This window comes from Anolis sagrei, chromosome 10 (genome assembly GCF_037176765.1).
Source record: "Anolis sagrei isolate rAnoSag1 chromosome 10, rAnoSag1.mat, whole genome shotgun sequence".
NCBI lineage: Eukaryota > Metazoa > Chordata > Lepidosauria > Squamata > Dactyloidae > Anolis > Anolis sagrei.
This window is the reverse complement of record NC_090030.1, coordinates 4,830,317-4,852,393: the sequence shown is the minus strand read 5'-3', so window position 1 is coordinate 4,852,393 and position 22,077 is coordinate 4,830,317. Positions and strand designations below refer to the sequence as shown.

The 22,077-nt window shown below is 43.9% G+C and overlaps 1 protein-coding gene across 1 annotated transcript in view; it reads right to left on the bottom strand.

Moving 5' to 3' along the window:
• Window positions 1–22,077, bottom strand: part of KLHL4 (kelch like family member 4) — a 73,150-nt gene that overhangs the window by 22,770 nt on the left and 28,303 nt on the right. The window contains exons 2-4 of the mRNA XM_060756396.2: window positions 10,768–10,941; window positions 8,515–8,651; window positions 7,367–7,563 (exon numbers count right to left, since the gene is read on the bottom strand). Coding sequence (XP_060612379.2) covers window positions 7,367–7,563; window positions 8,515–8,651; window positions 10,768–10,941 — 508 coding nt within the window. The remainder of the gene's footprint in view (window positions 1–7,366; window positions 7,564–8,514; window positions 8,652–10,767; window positions 10,942–22,077) is intronic.

The window sequence follows — 22,077 nt, the reverse complement described above, 5'->3', positions numbered from 1 at the left end:
GCTTTTGAGCTGCAACCCAAACAAAAGATATGTTAGTATATTAACAGCACCGTGGACTACTAGCAACATCATCTCCATTACATTGTTCTCTGCAATGAAAGCTATAAATCTTGGGTGCAAAAAGGAGAGGGTGGCCTGGCTCCTTCCTCCGCTTCCTGCTCTTTGTGATAGTTAGTAAATAGGAAGATGGAAGAGTCGTTGCACACTTCAAAAATAGCCTGAGCTGTGCATAGGAAATGATTTTCTCCCCTGTGGAAGCAAGATTACCAGGCAGGAAACTGTTAATAGTCAACATCAATGGCAGCAAAGGTAAGGTGAGGAGGGAAGTCTTCACTCTCAACGCTCTGGAGCAATATCTGAGCCAACTCTCTGTTTCAACCCATGACTATCATGCCTGTTTTCATTCCTACCTAAGGACAAAGAATAAGGCAAAAATGTATTGTCGAAGGCTTTCATGGCTGGAATCACTAGGTTCTTGTGGGTTTTTTCAGGTTATAGGGCCATGTTCTAGAGTTATTTCTCCTGACGTTTCGCCTGCATCTATGGCAAGCATCCTCAGAGGCAATGAGGTCTGTTGGAATTAGGAAAATGGGTTTTATATATCTGTGGAATGACTGGGGTGGGGCACAGAGCTCTTCTCTGCTGGAGCTGGGTGTGAATGTTTCAACTAAACCACCTTCATTAGCATTTGAAGGCCTGGCTGAGCCTGGGGTAATCTTTTGTTGAGAGGTGTTAAGATGTGCTTGGTTGTTTCCTCTCTGCTGTTTTGCTGCTGTAATTTTAGAGTTTTTTAATACTGGTAGCCAGATTTTGTTCATTTTCATGGTCTCCTCCTTTCTGTTGAAATTGTCCACATGCTTGTGGATTTCAATGGCTTCTCTGTGTAGTCTGACATGGTGGTTGTTGGAGTGGTCCAGCATTTCTGTGTTCTCAAATAATATGCTGTGTCCAGGCTGGTTCATCAGGTGCTCTGCTATGGCTGACTTCTCTGGTTGAAGTAGTCTGCAGTGTCTTTCATGTTCCTTGATTTGTGTTTGGGCGCTGCGTTTGGTGGTCCCAATGTAGACTTGTCCACAGCTGCATGGTATACGGTAGACCAAGAACAAGCCACGAGAGTAAAGATGAAGATCCACCCAGAGGAAAAGCGTTCCTGCCATACATCAAGGAAACCACTGACCACATAGGGAAGCTGATGAGGAAACACAACATACAAACAATCTACAGACCCACCAAGAAAATCCAACAAATGCTACGTTCAGCAAAGGACAAGAGGGATCCTCTCACCTCTGCAGGAGTCTACCGTATTCCATGCAGCTGTGGACAAGTCTACAGAGGGACCACCAAACACAGTAATGCCCAAACACGAATCAAGGAACATGAAAGACAAAAACCCACAAGAACCTAATAAGGCAAAAAATGGGATTAATCCCCATATTTGTTCCTTACTTACTTAGCCAATCCCTCGTTGTCCGAGTAAGATTGTCCTCCAAGTATGGTGTCCTGGTGGTGGGTCCGTAGGTGATCTGCATGTTCTCCCGCAGTGAGGGCATCAGTTTCCAGACAGAAGACGTTGGCTTGATGCACCTTCCTCTTGGTACGTTTCTCTCTTTCGCCCTCCCTTTGTGCTGCTTCAGATTCTACAGCACTGCTGGTCACAGCTGACCTCCAGCTAGAGCACTCAAGGGCCAGGGTTTCCCAGTTCTCGGTGTCTAAGTCACAGTTTTTAAGGTTGGCTTTAAGCCCATATTTAAATCTCTTTTCCTGTCCACCAACATTCCGTTTTCTGTTCAAACTGAGGCACTGTTAACATTCGAAGAAGATGAAAAGCCCTGCGAAGCCACAGTTTTTAAGGATGGCCTTGAGCCCATCTTTAAAATGTTGACCATTTCCGCTACCTTGGCAGCCAGCTCTCCACAAAAGTCAACATTGACACTGAAATACAACACCACCTGAGCTCTGCAAGTGCAGCATTTTTCCGAATGAAGCAGAGAGTGCTCGAGAATTGGAATATCCATAGGGAGACCAAGATGCTTGTTTATGAAGCTATTGTCCTCCCAATGCTCTTATACGCCTGCCAAGCATAGACTGTTTACTGACGTCACACTCAACTTCTGGAACGATTACATCAGCATTGCCTCCAAAAAAATCTTGCAAATTTCTTGGGAAGACAGGTGGACAAATGTCAGCGTTCTGGAAGAAGCAAAGACCACCAGCATTGAAGCGATGTTCCTCCGCCATCAACTCTGCTGGACCGGTCACGTTGTCCGAATGCCCGATCACTGTCTCCCAAAGCAGTTATTCTACTCCCAACTCAAGAACAGGAAACATAACGTTGGTGGACAGGAAAAGAGATGTAAAGATGGGTTTAAGATAAGGTAAGGGTAAAGATTTTCCCCTGACATTAAGTCCAGTTGTGCCCGACTCTGGGGATTGGTGCTCATCTCCATTTCTAAGCTGAAGAGCTGGTGTTGTCCATAGACACCTCCAAGGCCATGTGGCCAGCATGACTGCAAAGTGTGCCGTTACCTCCCTGCCAGAGCAGTACCTATGGATCTACTCACATTTGCATGTTTTTGAACTGCTAGGTTAGCAGAAGCTGGGGCTAATAGTGGGTTTAAAGTTAACCTTAAGAACTGTGGCCTAGACACCAAGAACTGTGAAGAACTGGAGGTGAGCTGCGACCAGCAGTACTGCAGAATTCAAAGAGCCATGAATGGAGGACAAAATGGAGAAATGTGCCAAGAGGACGGCGCATCAAACCAACCGTGACTGGGACCACCTTCCACCTGGAAACCAATGCCCTCACTGTGGAAGAGCATGCGGGTCAAAAATAGGTCTCCACAGTTACCTATATATCCACCACCAAGACACTACACTTGGAAGGCCAATATACTCAGACAATGAGGAATCTGTATTGTCGAAGGCTTTCATGGCTGGAATCACTCAGTTCTTGTGGGTTTTTTCGGGCTATATGGCCATGTTCTAGAGGCATTTCTCCTGACGTTTCGCCTGCATCTATGGCAAGCATCCTCAGAGGTGAGGTCACCTCTGAGGATGCTTGCCATAGATGCAGGCGAAACGTCAGGAGAAATGCCTCTAGAACATGGTCATATAGCCCGAAAAAACCCACAAGAACTGAATGAGAAATCTCCTAAGTAAGTAAGCTTGCTTCTGGTTGTTCTACTAAAGATGGCACTTGCAGCTCTACAATGTTTTCTGAGGGCCTATGCAGTGCACAACCAGGGCCTCACACGGCACACAACTCACCCGCAGAGTTATAAAAAGTCAATGATGGGGCGTGCCATCTGGATGCGCCCCATCGGCAGGCTTCAAAACCACCGAAGTCTTCCTCCTGGGCTTCGCAGGGCTTTTCATCTTCTTCGAATGTTAACAATGCATCGGCTTGAACTTCTCCCCATCCTCCCATCCGTTCCATTTCAGGCGGGGAGCCCAGTAATTGTTCCCTCTTTCATTCATTGGAAGGAGCAGAGAGAGAGGCTCCTCTAGACCTTCTCCACTGAAATATTTATACCCTTATTTAGCTTCACAGCGAGCTCTCTTTGCCCACCTGGCAGCCTGGTTATTCTTTCCTCCGCTTTGAATTAGCAATGGGCTAGCATGCTCTCTTCGAAAATGCCTTTTCTTCCTCCTAATTGTCTCCACTGCCAGCTGCCCAACCTACTCCGTCCTTCCTATTTTTGCTCCTAATGCGGCTGCAATTTCCATGCCACCAAAGGCATTTAAATCCGTTCAAAGGAACAGTGCATATTCCTTCCTTCGACCGAGGTCTCTTTATTGGGTCATGAAAAGGGATCTAGCTGTGCTTTCCTCTATCATCTTGCAACAGAGCGTTGGAGAAGCCCACCCTTTGCCCTTTGGAAAGAAAGGCATTGAACGGAAAAGCATGCCTGTGTTGGATTGGTGCGACCAATCAATTAGCTTAGTTGCAGATTAAAAATTCTCCAAATTAAACGGAGTCGTGCAAACGAGCCCTTCTTCTCAGCACTCCCCATCTCACCATTTTACAGGGAACTATGCAAATCTTGCAGCAGAAGGCAGAGTGGACTATACTATATCAAGCAGCTTGTTTTCACTGGATATAGCAAGGGTGAAAATTCTTGCAATGCTGGTTAAAATTTGGTATCTACTTGTTCTGTCGCGCGCTGGGCCTGTAACAGCTATACTTTTCTATAGGACGTATACTTTAAGCCAAGTGGGAAGCCAGGGGGCCTCAAAGAGAGGTTCTCAGGGATTTTTCTGAAGTGATGGTCTTTAGAGTCTTTAATGATGCAACAAAGTCTTTATTATGGAACAAACAACAAATCTTCAATGGTTCAAACAACACTTCAAGGCTTTCTTAGTCTAGTCCTCAATGGACTGGTACCTGACTTTGACTAACTAAACTTTCTCTGTAGGAAAAACCCTTTTTAACCTCTCCCAGGCTGCTTTCTATCTATGCCTCATCGGTGTGGGACCTACTACCAACTCCAAATGTGTCTGGGTATTGAGTAGACCTACCAGCCGAGGCTTGAAGATATTTCAGCTGGAGTTTCGTGGACCTGTAATGCTGTTCTCCCTTCGAGAATTCTTAGAAACTTCTGGGCTGTTCCCTCTGATGCTGTGAGGCTGAGAGGCTGTGAGCTCTCAGCCAGAGCTTTTGGGACCTTTCTCCTGGAATTTCTGCTTCTGTATCCCCGGATGTTATTTTTCCCTGGATGGTTATTGAGAAAGGAAGCTTTTCTACGGGACGAGCTGGTCTACATCCTATAGCTTAGCTACCGTGTGTGGGACTGCCCAAAAAAATGGCTTCTTCTCCTCCCAGAGCCCAGAACAAGGGGCGGAACCAAAGCTTAATTGTGATGGACAGGAGGCCTGCCCTATGACTGCAAAACAGATAACAGAAAGAAAATAAAGTTGGAGCTCCTGGTACAGCCGTACCAACACACTACCAGAATGGCAAACACTTAGCGAGAGGGGTCTCCAATTGATTGCATAGGCACAATGTAAAGGAGGGAGCGAGGCAATTAGGTTTCTCAATTATTATACTGATATACCTACATATCTCTTTGAATTGTTAGGAACAAATATTCCAATGCACAAAAACATCTATATAAATAAAAATGTAATGTTCGTTTGTGGGATTAACATAACTCAAAAATTACCGGACAAATTGACACCAAATTTGGACACAATACACGTATCAGACCAACGAGTGACCATCACTCATAAAAACACTGGAAAACACAGCGGAAGGGACTTTAAAAGTCAAAAAACAAAAAAATACATTACAACGCATGCGTAAAACCACATATATACACTAACACACATATATACACAAATATATACACACATATATGCATATATACACACACAAAGCACATATACACAGAAAGGGGGAAGGAAGGAAGGAAGGAAGGGGAAGGGGAAGGGGAAGGGGAAGGGGAAGGGGAAGGGGAAGGGAAGGGAAGGGAAGGGAAGGGAAGGGAAGGGAAGAGAAGAGAAGAGAAGAGAAGAGAAGAGAAGAGAAGAGAAGAGAAAGAGAGAAAGAAAGAAAGAAAGAGAGAGAGAAAGAAGGAACGAAAGAAAGGTAGAGAAGGAAGGAAGGAAGGAAGGAAGGAAGGAAGGAAGGAAGGAAGGAAGGAAAAGAAGAAACAAAAGAGAGAGGGAAGGAAGGAGAGAAGGAACGAAAGAGAGAAAGGGGGGAAGGAAGGAAGGAAAGAGACAAGGAAAGATGGAAAAGAACAAAGGAAGTGAGAAAAGAAACAGGTAGAGAAGGAAGAAAGAAGGGAAAGAAAAAGAGGAAGGGAAGGAAGGAGAGAAAGAAAGAAAGGAGAGAATGAGGGAGGGAAGGTTGGCCACAGCAACACGTGGCGTGTACAGCTAGTACATATATAGAGAGCAGGATCATAAAGTTGGAAGAGACCTCGTGGGCCATCCTGTTCAACCCCCTGCCAAGAAGCAAAAAATTGCATTCAAAACACCTCCAACAGATGGCCATCCAGTCTCTGTTTAAAAGCCTCCAAGAGAAGGAGCCTTCACCACACTCCAGGCAGAGAGTTCCACTGCTGAACAGCTCTTACAGTTAGGAATTTCTTCCTCATGTTGAGGTGGAATCTCCTTTTCTGTAGTTTGAAGCCATTGTTCCATTGCGTCCTAGTCTCCAGGGAAGCAGAAAACAAGCTTGTTCCCTTCTCCCTGTTGACTTCCCCTCACATCTTGATACATGGCCCTCATCATGTCTCCCCCAGCTTTCTCTTCTGCAAGTTAAACATGCTCAGCTCTTTAAGCTGCTCCTCATAGGGCTTGTTCTCCAGACCCTTGATCCTTTTAGTTGCTCTCCTCTGGACACATTCCAGCTTGTCAACATCTTCCTTCAATTGTGGTGCCCAGAAATGGACACAGCATCTTCTTGTTGTTGTGTGCCCACAAGTCATTTCCAACTTAAGGCAACCCAAAGTGACCTTATTGCAGGGTTTTCCTACCAAGATTTGCTTAGGGGGATTTACTTTTTGCCTTCCTCTCATTTTGAGGGAATGTGACTTGCACAACGTAACACTTAACAGGTTACCATGGCAAGCAGGGATTTTAAACCTGATATTCAGAGTCATGTTCCTATACTCAAATCACTTCACTACAGTGCTCTCTGGATGTAGGTGAACTACAACTACAACTCCCAAACTCAAGGTCAATGCCCACCAAACCTTTCCAGTATTTTCTGTTGGTCTTGGGAGTGCCAATTGTGTGGGAAGTTTGGCCCAATTTTATCATTCAATCAGATTGTAGGTGAACTATAAATCCCAGCAACTACAACTCTCAAACGTCAAGGTCTATTTTCCCCAAACTCCACCAGTGTTCACATTTGGGCATATTGAGTATCCGTGCCAAGTTTGGTCCAGATCCATCATTCTTGGAGTCCACGGTGCTCCCTGGATGTAGGAGAACTACAACTCCAAAACTCAAGGTCAATGTCCACCAATCCCTTCCAGGGTTCTGTGTGCCAAGTTTGGTTCAATTCCATCGTTGGTGGAGTTCATAATGCTCTTTGATTGTAGGTTAACTATAAATCCCAATAACTTCAAATCCCAAATGATAAAATACCCCACCACCACCACCCCCAATTCCACAGTATTCAAATCTGGGTGTAATGGGTATTTGTGCCAAATTTGGTCCGGTGAATGAAAATACATCCTGCATCTCAGATATTTACATTATGATTACAACAGTAGCAAAATTACAGTTATGAAGTAGCAACAGAAACAATTTTATGGTTGGGGATCACCACAACATGAGGAACAGTATTAAGGGGTTGCGGCATTAGGAGGGTTGAGAACCAATTCTCTAGACACTGTGTTGTCTCAATACTCACCATAGTGTACACATGGGCCACTTGTAAGAGGTCTGTGCAACCTTGAGCATCTCCAAAGGATCGGATCCCTAGGCAGTTGGAAGGATGGAGCTGCTTCATGAGAAAGTTGCAGCAAACCTCAATGACTTGCGAAAGCTGGAGGAGACAAGCTGCAGCCAACAAGCTCTCAATGGTGTCTTCTTTCAGTTCCAAGATACCTGTGGGTCATTAAAACACACACACACACACACACACACACACACACACACACACACATATATATATATATATATATATATATATATATATATATATGGTGTGCAAACCAACTGAAATCTGATTATTAATTCATTTCAGAGATTCAGGTGGCCCCTGATTCATTTCGTAAAGATTCAGAGGGGTCCCATTTCGTTTCGTAATCCAATTCTCAGAAGTTTTGTCACTGTTTTCAGATTTGTTCCATTTACAGCAATGGGGAAAAAATTCAAGGCTTATTTCTCTGGCATTTTTATAGCGATCAGGATAAAATTTGGCGCACCTGTAGGAAGCATTTATGACTTTAAGTCTGCCAAGTTTCAGAATGTTTCAGTCTTTACATATCTTTCCAGACAGAGCTATGAGACAGAGGACACATCTACACTGTGGAACGAATGCAGTTTGACTTCACTTGAAGTGCTGTGCTCAATTATATGGAAACATGGGAGATGTAATTTTATACGGCTTCCGACGGTGCATTACCAGACTTCAACTCCCAAGATTTCATAGCACGGTGATATGGGGGTTAAAGTGATGTTAAACTGCATTAATTCTACAGTGTAGATGCACCAAAAGCAGTGGAAGAAATTATACAAATATGGGACCATGTACATGTCACAGTTCTATCCCACCTTTTTTCCCATGAGTCTCCAAAACTGTCCTCAGGAGGAAAGTCCAAACGAGAGATACTTAACTCAAGATCATTCATAATTCTTTGGAGACTTGAATCCATACCTTCAAAGTATGACTAGAAACCAATGGCTTGCTAAAATCAAAATACAACTAAAAGTAGCTTGTTTGGTGTCACATCCCATTGGAAAGAGAAGGAGTGATGCTCTATCTTCTTCAAATGACTGGGTGTTCAACTGGACCATAGAGTGTCAGCACCACAAAGAAAAAGACTTCAGGTTTACCTGTGTAGGCATATCGCACAAGGTCTTTGAGTGCATCAGGATCCACACCTTCCATTTTTATCTCGTCTTGTTTGGCCTCGCAGACATCATTGGTAAACATGGCAGCAAAATAGTCAGAGGCAGCGCTCAGAACCAGCCTAGGAAGAGAGGGATTTTGTGAGCATGAGCTTTGAATACAGAGAACAGCATCAGCCTTCAGTAATTGTGTGTCTTGCCTCAGTTGTTTTGTTTTGATGCATTGTGACCATGGAATAGCACTCCTTTGGCCTATGATTGGAGTGTTACGCATCTCTGCAGTCACAAGCAAAGAGTGATTAAGTCATTTAATAGTCTCTCAGAGAGCTGTTTTGCTTCACTGGCAACCTTCCTACCAGTTAAACCTTCTCCTTTGAGTAGCCAATGCAGGCACACACAAACACACACACAATAAAAGTGAAAATGTGGATAGGAATGATTAGGTACCATCGGAATCTTCGTAATTCAGAATAAATTTGGAGAAAAATTACCTTTTCAAAATGATTTTGAAGTTTTTTTAAAAAAAAATAGAAGTCCCTTTGCCCTTCCGAAGTTTTTCCACAATTTTTGTTACGACTCATGAAGTGAGTCGGAAAGGATTCAGCTTTTTCCTGCTTTTGGTCCCTGGCCTTGGATCAAGTCAGAGAAGCCAGTTTTGAAGTCAGAGAAGACAGTTTTAAACCAAAGAAGGAAGGAATTTCCTCCACTTGCTTTTCCCCACTTCTGGAGTAAAACAACCACCCAATGAAACAGGAAATAACACTTTCAAACCATTAACGAAAGGATTCGGAAGTCTCGGAAGTTTCGAAAAGTTTTGAACATTTTTTTCTGTGAAAATCGGAATTGACTTTAGAATCGAACCACCAGTGCCCCCCACATCCGAAATGAGTTTTGGACCATTTTTTTTTATCAAACAAGTGACAGAGGTGTCCACTTACACCAAAAGACTCCCGCCTCCACAAACAGCTATAGTTCCCACTGACCAGGATACACCCATGTCCCTCCCTGTTGGGGTTCAGCCTGGGTATGAACCTGAACCTGAACCTGATTCTCTGATTGTGTTTCCTGATGCAACTGAAAATGTACTTCCTGATGCTAATGAAAATGTTGATTCTGAGGTCAGTGTAGAAGAAACTCCTGCAGGCTTGGAAAGTGAAAGTACACATTCTCATGAGAATGTTTCACTCCCTTCTAGCTTTCCAGAGAAGCTAACACCTGGGATCCTTAATGAGGATAAAAGAGGACAGATCTGGCAGAACAGGGGTGAATTGCAGAGTTTGTGAAGGTCAGCCAGATTGAAAAAAAAAGAAACAAGGGCTTCAAAGCCTGGAGGCGTGTCACAAAACAGATTCCTCGGCTTTAAGTGCCTCTCGCCGGGTTGACTCTTTAGATCAGGCATCGTTTTAGACTGAGGCATTACTTTGGCAGATCTCCCATTTCCCAAGGCCTTCATCCCAAGAGGCTTCTAGTGCTCCAAGTACGGTTAGTAGATTGCTAACAGGTTCCAGGATTTTACAGTGTTGCTTTGGGTTTTTGATCTAGTTCATGGACATTTCTGATTGCTGATTTTTACTGTGGCTTTTTGACTTTGCATTTTCCTCTATTTTGAAACCATTTTTCATCAATAAAAAAGGATTGTTTTTTCCTACAGTAAAGTGTGGTGAATTGTTATCTTAGGGTCTTGTTTCCTGCTCTGGGTTGCAACACTCCCTCCACTGACATTGCAGGTTATAGTGAGCACCATGAACACGTAGCCCAAACCCTGCCAGTGTCCTCCACAAACACCATACTGCCCCCCACCCAAATGAAGACTTTCATGTGGAGATAATTTCATCTTAGGTGTTTGTTTTTCCATGGGAGTCGTCCCATGATTCCTTTCTCTCTCCATTTCTGTGGAATTTGCATGACCCCACCCACTTCCTCTTCCTTAACCCTTTCCTATCCTTACCCATGGCACACAATAAACAGAGGAATTGATCAGCAACTGAACAAGAGCTTTGGGGAGAACTGACCATGATTTATAGTAGTTGTACTTGAGCTACATCCAGAGCGCACTGTTAACCCAACCAACAATGTTTCCATTTGCCTCAAATAATGAGCTTTTTTGATAAATGAGTAAGTTCTCTCTCTCTCTCTCTCTCTCTCTCTCTCTCTCTCTCTATATATATATATATATATATATATATATATAAATTTCAATTAAAGGTGAGAAATTAAAGGACCAGTCTCAACACTTACCTGTGAGCAGGGATCTTGTGGTCTCCAGCAATGAGGAGGACGTCACATAGTTGTTTCTGCTGAAGGTAATTCTCCATCTTGCGGAACGTTTGCTCCGCATGAGTTGCAGAATGGAAGTATTCATCGGATCCATTGTTATTCACTTCTGCAGGAGAGCCGCTGCTTATGGATAGCCTGTTGGAAAAATGAAATTAGGTCACTTGCACCATAAGAACTGGTCTACGGAAATGGCAAAATGACCAAAGAACCTGAGCAAAAAAGAGCAATGAACTTTAAGTAGAACTAACAAGAGCGGCGCTGGTGTAGAGGAGGTCTCTGCTGCCTTGTTTTCATGTTGGATTGCACATCTGGGATTTCTTCCAACTGGCACTACATTTTTTTTTTCTTTACAGTTTACTGGAGATAACAAAATGAATGCAAAGGAAACCTGGAAAATCATCCCTTCCTAAATTTATCAAGCTGGGAGTACAGGAAATCATGAAAACAGGGCATGGGGTTTATTCAAGTGCATCCTCTATGACAGTGGTTCACAAAGTGTGCTCCGTGGAATCATAGAATCAAAGAGTTGGAAGAGACCTCCTGGGCCATCATCCAGTCCAAACCCATTCTGCCAAGAAGCAGGAATATTGCATTCAAATCACCCCTGACAGATGGCCATCCAGCCTCTGTTTAAAAGCTTCCAAAGAAGGAGCCTCCACCACCTAACAACCCAATGTATGTCCTTCACTCAAAAAATTGATTTTGACATTTGGGAGTTGTAGTTGCTGGTATTTATAGTTCACCTACAATCAAAGAGCACTCTGAACCCCACCAATGATGGAATTGAACCAAACGTGGCATAACAGGACTCCCATGACCAACAGAAAGCACAAGAAGGGTTTGTTGAACATTGACCTTGAGTTTGGGAGTTGTAGTTCACCTACATCCAGAGAGCACTGTGGACTCAAACAATGATGGATCTGGACCAAACTTGGCATGAATATTCCATATGTCCAAATATGAACACTGATGGAGTTTGGGGGAAACAGACCTTCACATTTGGGACTTGTTGTTACTGGGATTTATAGTTCACCTACAATCAAAGAGCATTCTGAACCCCACCAACGACAGAATTGGGGCAAACTTCCCACACCGAACCCCCATGACCAACAGAAAATACTTAAGGCCATCAGGTCCAACTCCCTTCACCAAGGCAAGAAAACATAATCAAAGCTCTCCTGACAAAGAGCCATCAATCCATAGATATAGATAGATAGATAGATAGATAGATAGATAGATAGATAGATAGATAGATAGGATTCACACACAGAGAGATATAGTATCATAGATTTGAAAGGGACCCCTAAAGAAGGACAATTATATGTTGCCTGTTCCAGAGTAGGCAAACCAGACACTCTCTACATCAGTGTTTCTCAACCTGGGGGTCGGGACCCCTGGGGGGGGGGTCGCGAGGGGGTGTCAGAGGGGTCCCCGAAGACCATCAGAATATACAATATTTTCTGTTGATCATGGGGGTTCTGTGTGGGAAGTTTGGCCTAATTCTATCATTGGTGGGGTTCAGAATGCTCTTTGATTGTAGGTGAACTATAAATCCCAGCAACTACAACTCCCAACTTCCCCAAACTCCACCAGAGTCCACATTTGGACATACTGAGTGTTCGTGCATTGTTTGAGTCCACAGTGCTCTCTCGATTTAGGTGAACTACAACTCCCAAACTCAAGGACAATGCCCACCAAGCCGTTCTAGCATTTTCTGTTGGTCATGGGATTTCTGTGTGGCCAGGTAAGATTCAATTCCATCGTTGGTGGAGTTCAGAAAGCTCTCTGATTATAGGTGAGCTATAAATCCCAGCAACTACAACTCCCAAATGACAACATCAATCTCCTCCAACCTCACCAGTATTCAAATTTGGGCATATCGGGTATTTGGGCCAAATTTGGTCCAGTGAATAAAAATCCATCCTGCATATCAGATATTTACATTACGATTCAGAACCATATCATAATTACAGTTAAGAAGAAGCAACAAAAATAATGTTATGGTTGGGGGTCACCACAACGTAAGGAACTGTATTAAGGGGTCACGGCATTAGGTAGGTTGAGAACTACTGCTCTACATCAACACTGACAAAGAAACAGCAAGAAACACTGTTTATCCACAAGTATAAAGACACTATATATATTAGAAACCAACGTGTTGTAACTCAGCGTTTGCCTCATGTAACTACTAGTGTTAGTAGAAGGAAACGAGGCTTGGAAGAGGAAGATGCTCAGCAACAGCTGAAGTGCATTAGGGAATTGTTCTTAGAGCCTACGGATGAGGAAGACTTTGAGGGGTTTACTCATGAGGAAATGGAGGTGGAGGATTACCGTGGTGTAAAGTGAGTAGCACGCAGCTCAGACAGTGATGGGGAATCTATTTCCAAACGGCTTAAAGATGTAGCAGATTGCGGAGAGTTTGACAGCGAGGATGAAGAGCTGGATTGGACCACGGTCCAAGAAGTGTTAGATGTGGTTAATGCTCCAACTTCCAGCGATGAGTTCCATGGTTTCACAGACACTTGGGTTTCAGATACTGCTTCGCAAGATGCAGTCCGAAGTGCAGAATGGCAGCAATGGAGAAGTCGTGATTCACCTGTGGAAATGGATGCACCTGGAGGTGAATCCAGTGACTCTGATGACATTTAAGGAGTAGCTTGGGAGCAGTCTAGTTGCAGAGTTCAAAGTGTTGTGTTTCCATGTGCCTTGTTCCTAAACTCTTGCCTTGAGTTCCTGCTTACAGCTTCGTGGCTTCCTGACTGTGCTGACGACCTTGCCGAAATTGGAATCGTGAGTCTTATCTCCTGCCCTGACCCTTGGACTGCCTGACCACTCTACGCTCCTGCTTATCGCTTTGTGACTTCGTTGGACCGCTCCTCATGCTGAATACAGCGGTGGCCGGGAAAGCTTTTGCACAATTAAAACTTGTGCGCCAGCTGCGACTGTACCTTGGGAAGTCGGATCTGGCCACAGTGGTCCATGCTCTTGTCACATCCCGGTTGGATTACTGCAACGCACTCTACGTGGGGTTGCCTTTGAAGACTGCTCGGAAACTCCAACTAGTCCAGCGGGAGGCAGCCAGATTGCTCACCGGAGCGGCATACAGGGAGCATACCACCCCCCTGTTATGCCAGCTCCACTGGCTGCCGATCCAATTCCGAGCACAATTCAAGGTGCTGGTTTTGACCTATAAAACCCTATACGGTTCTGGCCCAGTGTATCTGTCCGAACGGATCTCCCTCTACATCCCACCTCGGAGTTTAAGATCCTCTGGGGAGGCCCTGCTCTCGACCCCGCCTTTATCACAAGTGAGACTGGCGGGGACGAGGAGCAGGGCCTTCTCAGTGGTGGCCCCCCACCTGTGGAACTCACTCCCCGGGGAGATTAGATCAGCAACTTCCCTTCTCTCATTTAGGAAAAAGCTGAAAACTTGGATGTGGGACCAGGCTTTTGGAAATTCTGGCAGCTAAAAAAGAAAGACCATAATGATGGGCAAATAATGACGAAACCTATTGGACCTATGCAACTCGAGACACTGACCATGAGACTGTTTATTGTTGTGTTATTGTGTTATATACTGATGTTTTTAATTCGTTAATTGTTTAACTATTGTAATTGTTTTATAATTGTATGTATTTGGATAAGGCATCGAATTGTGCCTTCTTTTTGTAAGCCGCCCTGAGTCCCCCCTTGGGGGTGAGAAGGGCGGGGTATAAGCAACAGAAATAAATAAATAAATAAATAAATAAATAATAAATTGATTTGTTTGGACTTCGGAATTGACTGTGTTATCATTGCTTTCCTTTTCGCAGAGCTGACTGCTTGGACCTTTGTTTATTTACATTCCTGCTGGCTGCAAGCTCTTTTGTGTTTATTGCTCTGCTTTTAAGAGCCCTTTTTCATGTGTTAATTGACATTAAAGACCTTAAATTAACTCTTTAACTGCTGTCTTGCCTCGCTGGTCCGCCACAATGCTTTCTAATTACTTTATTTTCCAGACAACCAGACTGGGCCACAGCAACGCCTGGCAGGGGACATCTAGTACGATAAATAAAATCAGTTTCACCATCTCATTCTCTTGAGCTGGGTGTGAAATAGCTGTAGTTAAGATGAGACTTTCTCCATCTCAACATGCCTGTTTGTTCAGTTATGAAGCTCCTAATGCCAGATCATGGCTCCTCCTAAGAGAAAAGTCCATTCAAAGCCAGAAGGATTGGCTTCAGCTGGCTAAAAATGCATAACGACCACTTCCTTTCCCATTTTTCAGTCTGAACGAGTTATCCTCAGTGCCAGCATTTGAATGCTCTGTACATTTCAAGCCAAGCCGCCAAATAGGCTGCTGCATTAAAAGATAAATATGGGCACAGAGCTCAAAAAATTTCAAACTATTAGGCAAATGGCTCTACAAATTGCTGGCATTGCATTTCAGGCAATTCTGGACAATGGCCAGAATTGCTCCAGAGCACCCAAATGCCTTGGGGGTGGCCTCGCTAATCCCGTTCAGTGTAATTCTTCAAAAATGGAATTGGAATGATGACGGTGCCTTCTGGTGAGTTAGATGCTGATGCAAAGTAGCCATGCTATGCCCTTGTCTTGTGGCAAATTTCCCAAAACGATTATTGGCGTTCATTGTGTCGGGAATCATAAGCTTATCTGTTCCTGGCTCCCATCCTGTTCTCATGTTCCCATTTTTTTTGGACCTGAAGCTGCTGCCTCCCTTCTGTTCATTGATTCATCCTTTCTCGGTTCCCCCGAGAGCTCAGTCCTAGATATGTCTACTCAGAGGCAAACCTTCTCGCTTGCAATGAGATGCATTTTTTTTAAAATGGGGGGAAAAACATTGGTTAGAAATGGAAAACAATTTGAAGGCGTTCGATGATCTCGATGCAAGTGGGCTTTTGGTGTTCCCCGAGACTAATATTCACAAAGTTCCACTTTCAAAGAAGAATAAGATAGTTAGAATATATTGAAATATATTTAATTAATGTGTTCTCGAAGGCTTTCATAGCCAGAATCAATTGCTGTGAGTTTTCCAGACTATATGGTCATTTTTGTGTGTGTCAGGAGCAACTTGAGAAACTGCAAGTTGCTTCTGGCATGAGGGAATTGGTCGTCTGCAAGGATGTTGCCCAGGTCTGTTGAAAACTTGGCAGGTGGGGTTTATATATCTGTGGAAAATCCAAGGTGGGAGAAAGAACTCTTGTCTGTTGGAGGCAAGAGTGAATTTTGCAATTGGCCACTTTGATTAGCATTGGCCTTACAGCTTCAAAGCTTGGCTGCTTCCTGCCTGGGGGAGATCCATTGTTGATGAACCAACCTGGACACAGCTTATTATTTGAGAACACTCTAACAAGTATCATGTCTGACTACATAGAGAAGCCATTGAAATCCACAAGCATGTGGACAATTTCAACAGAAAGGAGGAAAACCAGAAAATGACAAACTTTGGCTACCGGTACTTTAAAAAACCGCTAAATCAGGACAGTAAATAAAAAACAACACTCAAAACACTGGGGAATTCCAGACAGGAAACAATCAGAGCCAGTGAACACCTCCCAATAAAGGATTCCCCCAGGCAGGAGGCAGCCAGGCTTTGAAGTTGCAAGGCTATTCAATGCTAATCAAGGTGGTCAATTGCAACGTTCACACTTGCGTCCAACAAACAAGAGTTCTTTCTCCCACCCTGGACATTCCACAGATATATAAACCCCACTTGCCTAGTTTATTTATTTATTTACAGAATTTATATTCCACCCTTCTCACTCCAAAGAGGACTCAGGGTGGATCAGAGAACACATACATGGCAATCATTCAATGCCGTTAAACAAACAGGAAAGACAACAGATAGAGATATTATGTTGGCATTTTTCCCAACTTTGGCATCCTGGAGGTTGTATTTGATTCCAGCCACAAGGGAGTGCTGTTGTTCCATTCTCTATGATGAAGAGCCTTGATCACAGATTTCCTCCTTCCTTTGATCGCCGGCATTTTCTGATATTTCTTTTATGGTGCCCTAAAATACCTGCCTGCTTAAGCGGTGTCTAATTTCTCTACTCACAGCTCAGAGTTGTTTTCGAACTACTTAGGTGGACAGTAAAGCAGGATTGAAGTTTGGATGCTCACCCCGACTCGGGCTTCAAACGGGCAACCTTTCGATTGGTAAGATGTGTTGTTGCTGGTGATTAACCAGCTGTGCTAAAGCCTGGTAGTTTCCAACAGACCTCACAACCTCTGAGGATGCCTGCCATAGATGTGGGTGAAACGTCAGGAGATAATACTTCTGGAACATGGTCAGACAGCCTGCCCAGAAGTTCGGGTGCTCATCCCGACCCAGGCTTCGAATGGCCAACCTTTCAATTGGTAAGATGTATTGCTGGTGGGATTAACCAGCTGTGCTAAAGCCCGGTGGTTTCCAAATGACCTCACAACCTTGGAAGATGCCTGCCATAGATGTGGGTGAAACGTCAGGAGAGAATACTTCTAGAACATGGTCAGACAGCCCTCCACAGAAGTTCAGGTGATCAACCCGATCCGGACTTCGAACGGCCAACCTTTCGATTGGTAAGATGTATTGCTGCTGGTGATTAAGCAGCTATGCTAAAGCCTGGTAGTTTCTAACAGACCTCACAACCTCAGAGGATGCCTTCCATAGATGTGGGTGAAACGTCAGGAGAGAACACTTCTGGAACATGGTCAGACAGCCCTCCCCTGAAGTTCGGGTGTTCACCCCTATCCAGGCTTCAAACGGCCAACCTTTCCATTGGTAAGATGTATTGCTGGTGTTGATTAACCAGCTGTGCTAAAGCCCGGTAGTTTCCAACAGACCTCACGACCTCTGAGGATGCCTGCCATAGATGTGGGTGAAACATCAGGAGAGAATACTTCTGGAACATGGTCAGACAGCCTGCCCAGAAGTTCGGATGCTCACCCTGACCCGGGCTTTGAACAGCCAATCTTTCGATTGGTAAGATGTATTGCTACTGGTGATTAACCAGCTGTGCAAAGCCTGATAGTTTCCAACAGACCTCACAACCTCTGAGGATGCCTGTTATAGATGTGGGTGAAATGTCAGGAGAGATTACTTCTGGCCAAACAGTCCTCCCCAGATGTTCGAATGCTCACCCCAACCCAGGCTTTGAATGGCCAACCTTTCGATTGGTAAGATGTATTGCTGCTGGTGATTAACCAGCTGTGCTAAAGCACGATAGTTTCCAACAGACCTCACAACCTCGGAGGATGCCTGCCATAGATGTGGGTGAAATGTCAGGAGAGAATACTTCTGGAATACTTCTCCCCAGGAGTTCAAGTGCTCACCCCAACCCGGGCTTCGAACAGCCAATCTTTCGATTGGTAAGATGTATTGCTGGTGGGATTAACCAGCTGTGCTAAAGCCTGGTAGTTTCCAACAGACCTCACAACCTTGGAGGATGCCTGCCATAGATGTGGGTGAAACGTCAGGAGAGATTACTTCTGGAACATAGTCAGACAGCCCTCCCCAGAAGTTCAGGTGCTCAACCCGATCCGGGCTTCGAACGGCCAACCTTTCGATTGGTAAGATTTTTGCTGATGGTAATTAACCAGCTGTGCTAAAGCCCGGTAGTTTCCAAATGACCTCACAACCTCGGAAGATGCCTGCCATAGATGTGGGTGAAATGTCAGGAGATATTACTTCTGGAACATGGTCAGACAGCCTTCCCCAGAAGTTCAGGTGCTCACCCCAACCCGGGTTTCGAACGACCAACCTTTCAATTGGCAAAATGTATTGCTGGTGGTGATTAACCAGCTGTGCTAAAGCCCGGTAGTTTCCAATAGACTTCACAACCTCAGAGGATGCCCGCCATAGATGTGGGTGAAACGTCAGAACAGAAAACTCATAGCAACCCAGATATTTAATTAGCTAGAATATAATGATGGATATTTAGTTTATGGGAAATTGGAGGAATTAAGCATAAACATTTTTCAAAACGGAGTGTGTTTGTCAGCTTTGAATAAAATGAATGGTACCTCCTTTTATTAATTTGTGTGTGTGTGTGTGTGTGTGTGTGTTTGTGTGTGTGTTAAAAACTCTACAAAGATACCTGATGCTAAGGAAAATGTCCTCCGCAGGAGATATTGATGTGCCTCCAGTACACAGAGAAACTCATGTAACATTAATAGAAACTGGCACGGTGTTGGGGCCTGGAGAATCATTTCCATTTTTCATCAGCCGGTTATTTTTATGAGTTTGGGATTTAAATGAGCCAATTTTTGCCACGGCTAGCTCTCGTGTTGCATTGTTCAGAAAACAGGAAACCTATTTGTATTTATGAAGCAGGAGGAGTATCAAGAGACCTACAGGGAAGAGAAAAGCCGCGCCGCTTGAGGCCGGGGAGTTCTTTCGCGCCCACCGCGATCCAAGGAGAGCGCATTCCCTTTTTGCTGTCACACACAAACGAGGAAATGTTACGCCTCGTAACTGTTAAAACACATCTAGCCTTTATTACAAAGCCCCAAAGCATTAACATCCATGGTTGGATTTCACAGCAGATTCCTGCAGACTAACAGTAACATTTATTTCCAATGGAAACGGGACTGGGCTTTGAACCCTGCAACTTTCTCCCAATCCTATTTTGTGCTTATTTGACATAAAAGCGTGCTGCGTTTTAAGAGACTCCCCCACAATGCATATTTACAAGCCTCTTTCAAAAACACATATTTATTTATATAGATTACTACACATTTTCTCTAAGAAAAAAAGTTGTTTCATAAAGAACCTGATTTTAGGAACATAATAATACTAATAATAATAATAATAATAATAATAATCCTTAATTTATACCCCGCTACCATCTCTCGAAGGACTCGGTGCGGCTTACAAGAGGCCGAGCCCAAATACATCAGTAAAACACAACAACAACAATACAATAACAACAAACTCATAAGCAAGCAAAAACATTAACAATAACACTGCGGTGCATTAAAAAGAGTGGCAGGGCCAAATGTAATAATTAAAATCTTTAAAAAGTGCTGGGCATGATCAGGTGAAATAGGATAGATATTTTAGGGATAGGTGGAGCATGCAGGCAATTCTAGATCTCTAGAAATGTGCATTTGGGACATATTGCTTGGAGTTTCCTTATTCTGGGAAGGCACACTGGAACAACCACGTTTTCAAGCTCCTTCTAAAGACTGCCAATGTTGGGGCATGCCTGATGTCCTTGGGGAGTGAGTTCCAGAGTCGAGGGGCCACCACTGAGAAGGCCCTCTCCCTCGTCCCCACCAATCACGCTTGCGATGCAGGTGGGATCGCGAGCAGGGCCTCTCCAGATGATTGAAGAGATTGTGTGGGTTCATATACAGAGATGTGGTCACGCAGGTAGGCGAGTCCCAAACCGTTTAGGGCTTTGTAGGTAAGCACCTGCACCTTGAATTGGGACCGGAAAATGAACGGCAGCCAATGGAGCTCCTTAAACAGGAGGGTTGACCTCTCTCTGTAAGGAGCACCAGTTAACATCCTGGCCACCACCCATTGGACCAGTTGAAATTTCTGGGCCATTTTCAAGGGCAGCCCCACTTAGAGTGCATTACAGTAATCCAATCTGGAAGTGACTAAGGCATGGACCACCCTGGCCAGATCCGCCTTCACAAGGTACAGTTTCAGAAAGTAAACTAGTAGTAATGATACTCAAAGCACTTGGGAGAAATAAATCGCTAGGAGCAATGGCTTAAATAATAAAGTAGAGCCAGAGCCTACTTTAATTTTAATCTGTCAACAAAGACAGAAAACAAAAAGAATTGCAGACAGATGGAAACATATACATTCCAATTCCCAAGAAAGGGAACACTAGGAAATGCAATAATCTCCCATGCAAACTAAATGAAGCTCAAATTTCAAGAAGTGTCAGATTTTCAGGCTGGATTCAGGAAAGGAAGAGGCACTAAGACAATGTTTCTCAACCTGGGGGTCGGGACCCCTGGGGGGGTCGTAAGAGGGTGTCCGAGGGGTCACCGAAGACCATCAGAAAACAAAGTATTTTCTCTTGGTCATCTGGGTTACGTGTGGAAAGTTAGGTCCAATTCTATTGTTGGTGGGTTCAAAATGCTCTTTGATTGTAGGTGAACTATAAATCCCAGCAACTACAACTCCCAAATGCCAAGGTCTATTTCCCCTAAACTCCACTAGTGTTCACATTTGGGCATATTGAGTATTTGTGCCAAGTTTGGTCCAGATCCATCATTGTTTGAGTCCACAGATGTAGATGAACTACAACTCCCAAACTCAAGATCCATGCTAGTATTTTCTGATGGTCATGGGAGTCCTATGTGCCAAGATTGGTTCAGTTCCATCATTGGTGGAGATCAGAATGATCTTTGATTGTAGATGAACTATAAATCCGAGCAACTACAACTCTCAGATAATAAAACCAGTTCCTCCCCCCAACCCCATTAGTATTCAAATTTGGGCATATTGGGTATTTGCGCCAAATTTGGTCCAGTGAATGAAAATACATCCTGCATATTGGATATTTACATTACGATTCATAATAGTAGCACAATTACATTTATGAAATAACAATGAAAATAGTTTTCTGGTTGGGGGTCACCACAACATGAGGAACTGTATTAAGGGGTTGCGGCATTAGGAAGGTTGAGAAACACTGCACTAAGGGATCATATAGCAAACATACACTGGATAATGGAGTACAGTGTCCCCTCACTTATCACGGGTGTTACGTTCCAAGACCACCCACAAAAAGTGAAAATCCGCGTAGGAATGCTATATTTATTTTAGCATTTATACATTATTTTATTTTTAGGGCTTTATAAGCCCTCCCCACACATTTATACACTAATCCTCCTTGAATGTGTTGTTCACGTAATCCTCGGCTCCAGCTTTATCCACAGCCTCTCCATACAGACAAACGCTCTTCAGTCCATATTGAAAAACCGCAAAATAGCGAGTCCGCGAAAAGTGAACCATGAAGTAGCGAGGGACCACTGTACACGAAATAATTTCAAAAGACTTCACAGAAGGCCACTTCACCTAGCCACAGCCTTTGTAGTACAAAGAGACCAACATGATAGATAGATTAGATAGATAGATAGACAGACACACATATCTTCACCTAGTAACAGCCAATTCAGTGACTTCACTGAAGGCCACTTCACCTAGCAACAGCCTTTGTAGTACAAAGAAACCAACATGATAGATAGACAGACAGATAGACACACATATCTTCACCTAGTAATAGCCAATTCAGTGACTTCACTGAAGGTCACTTCACCTAGCAA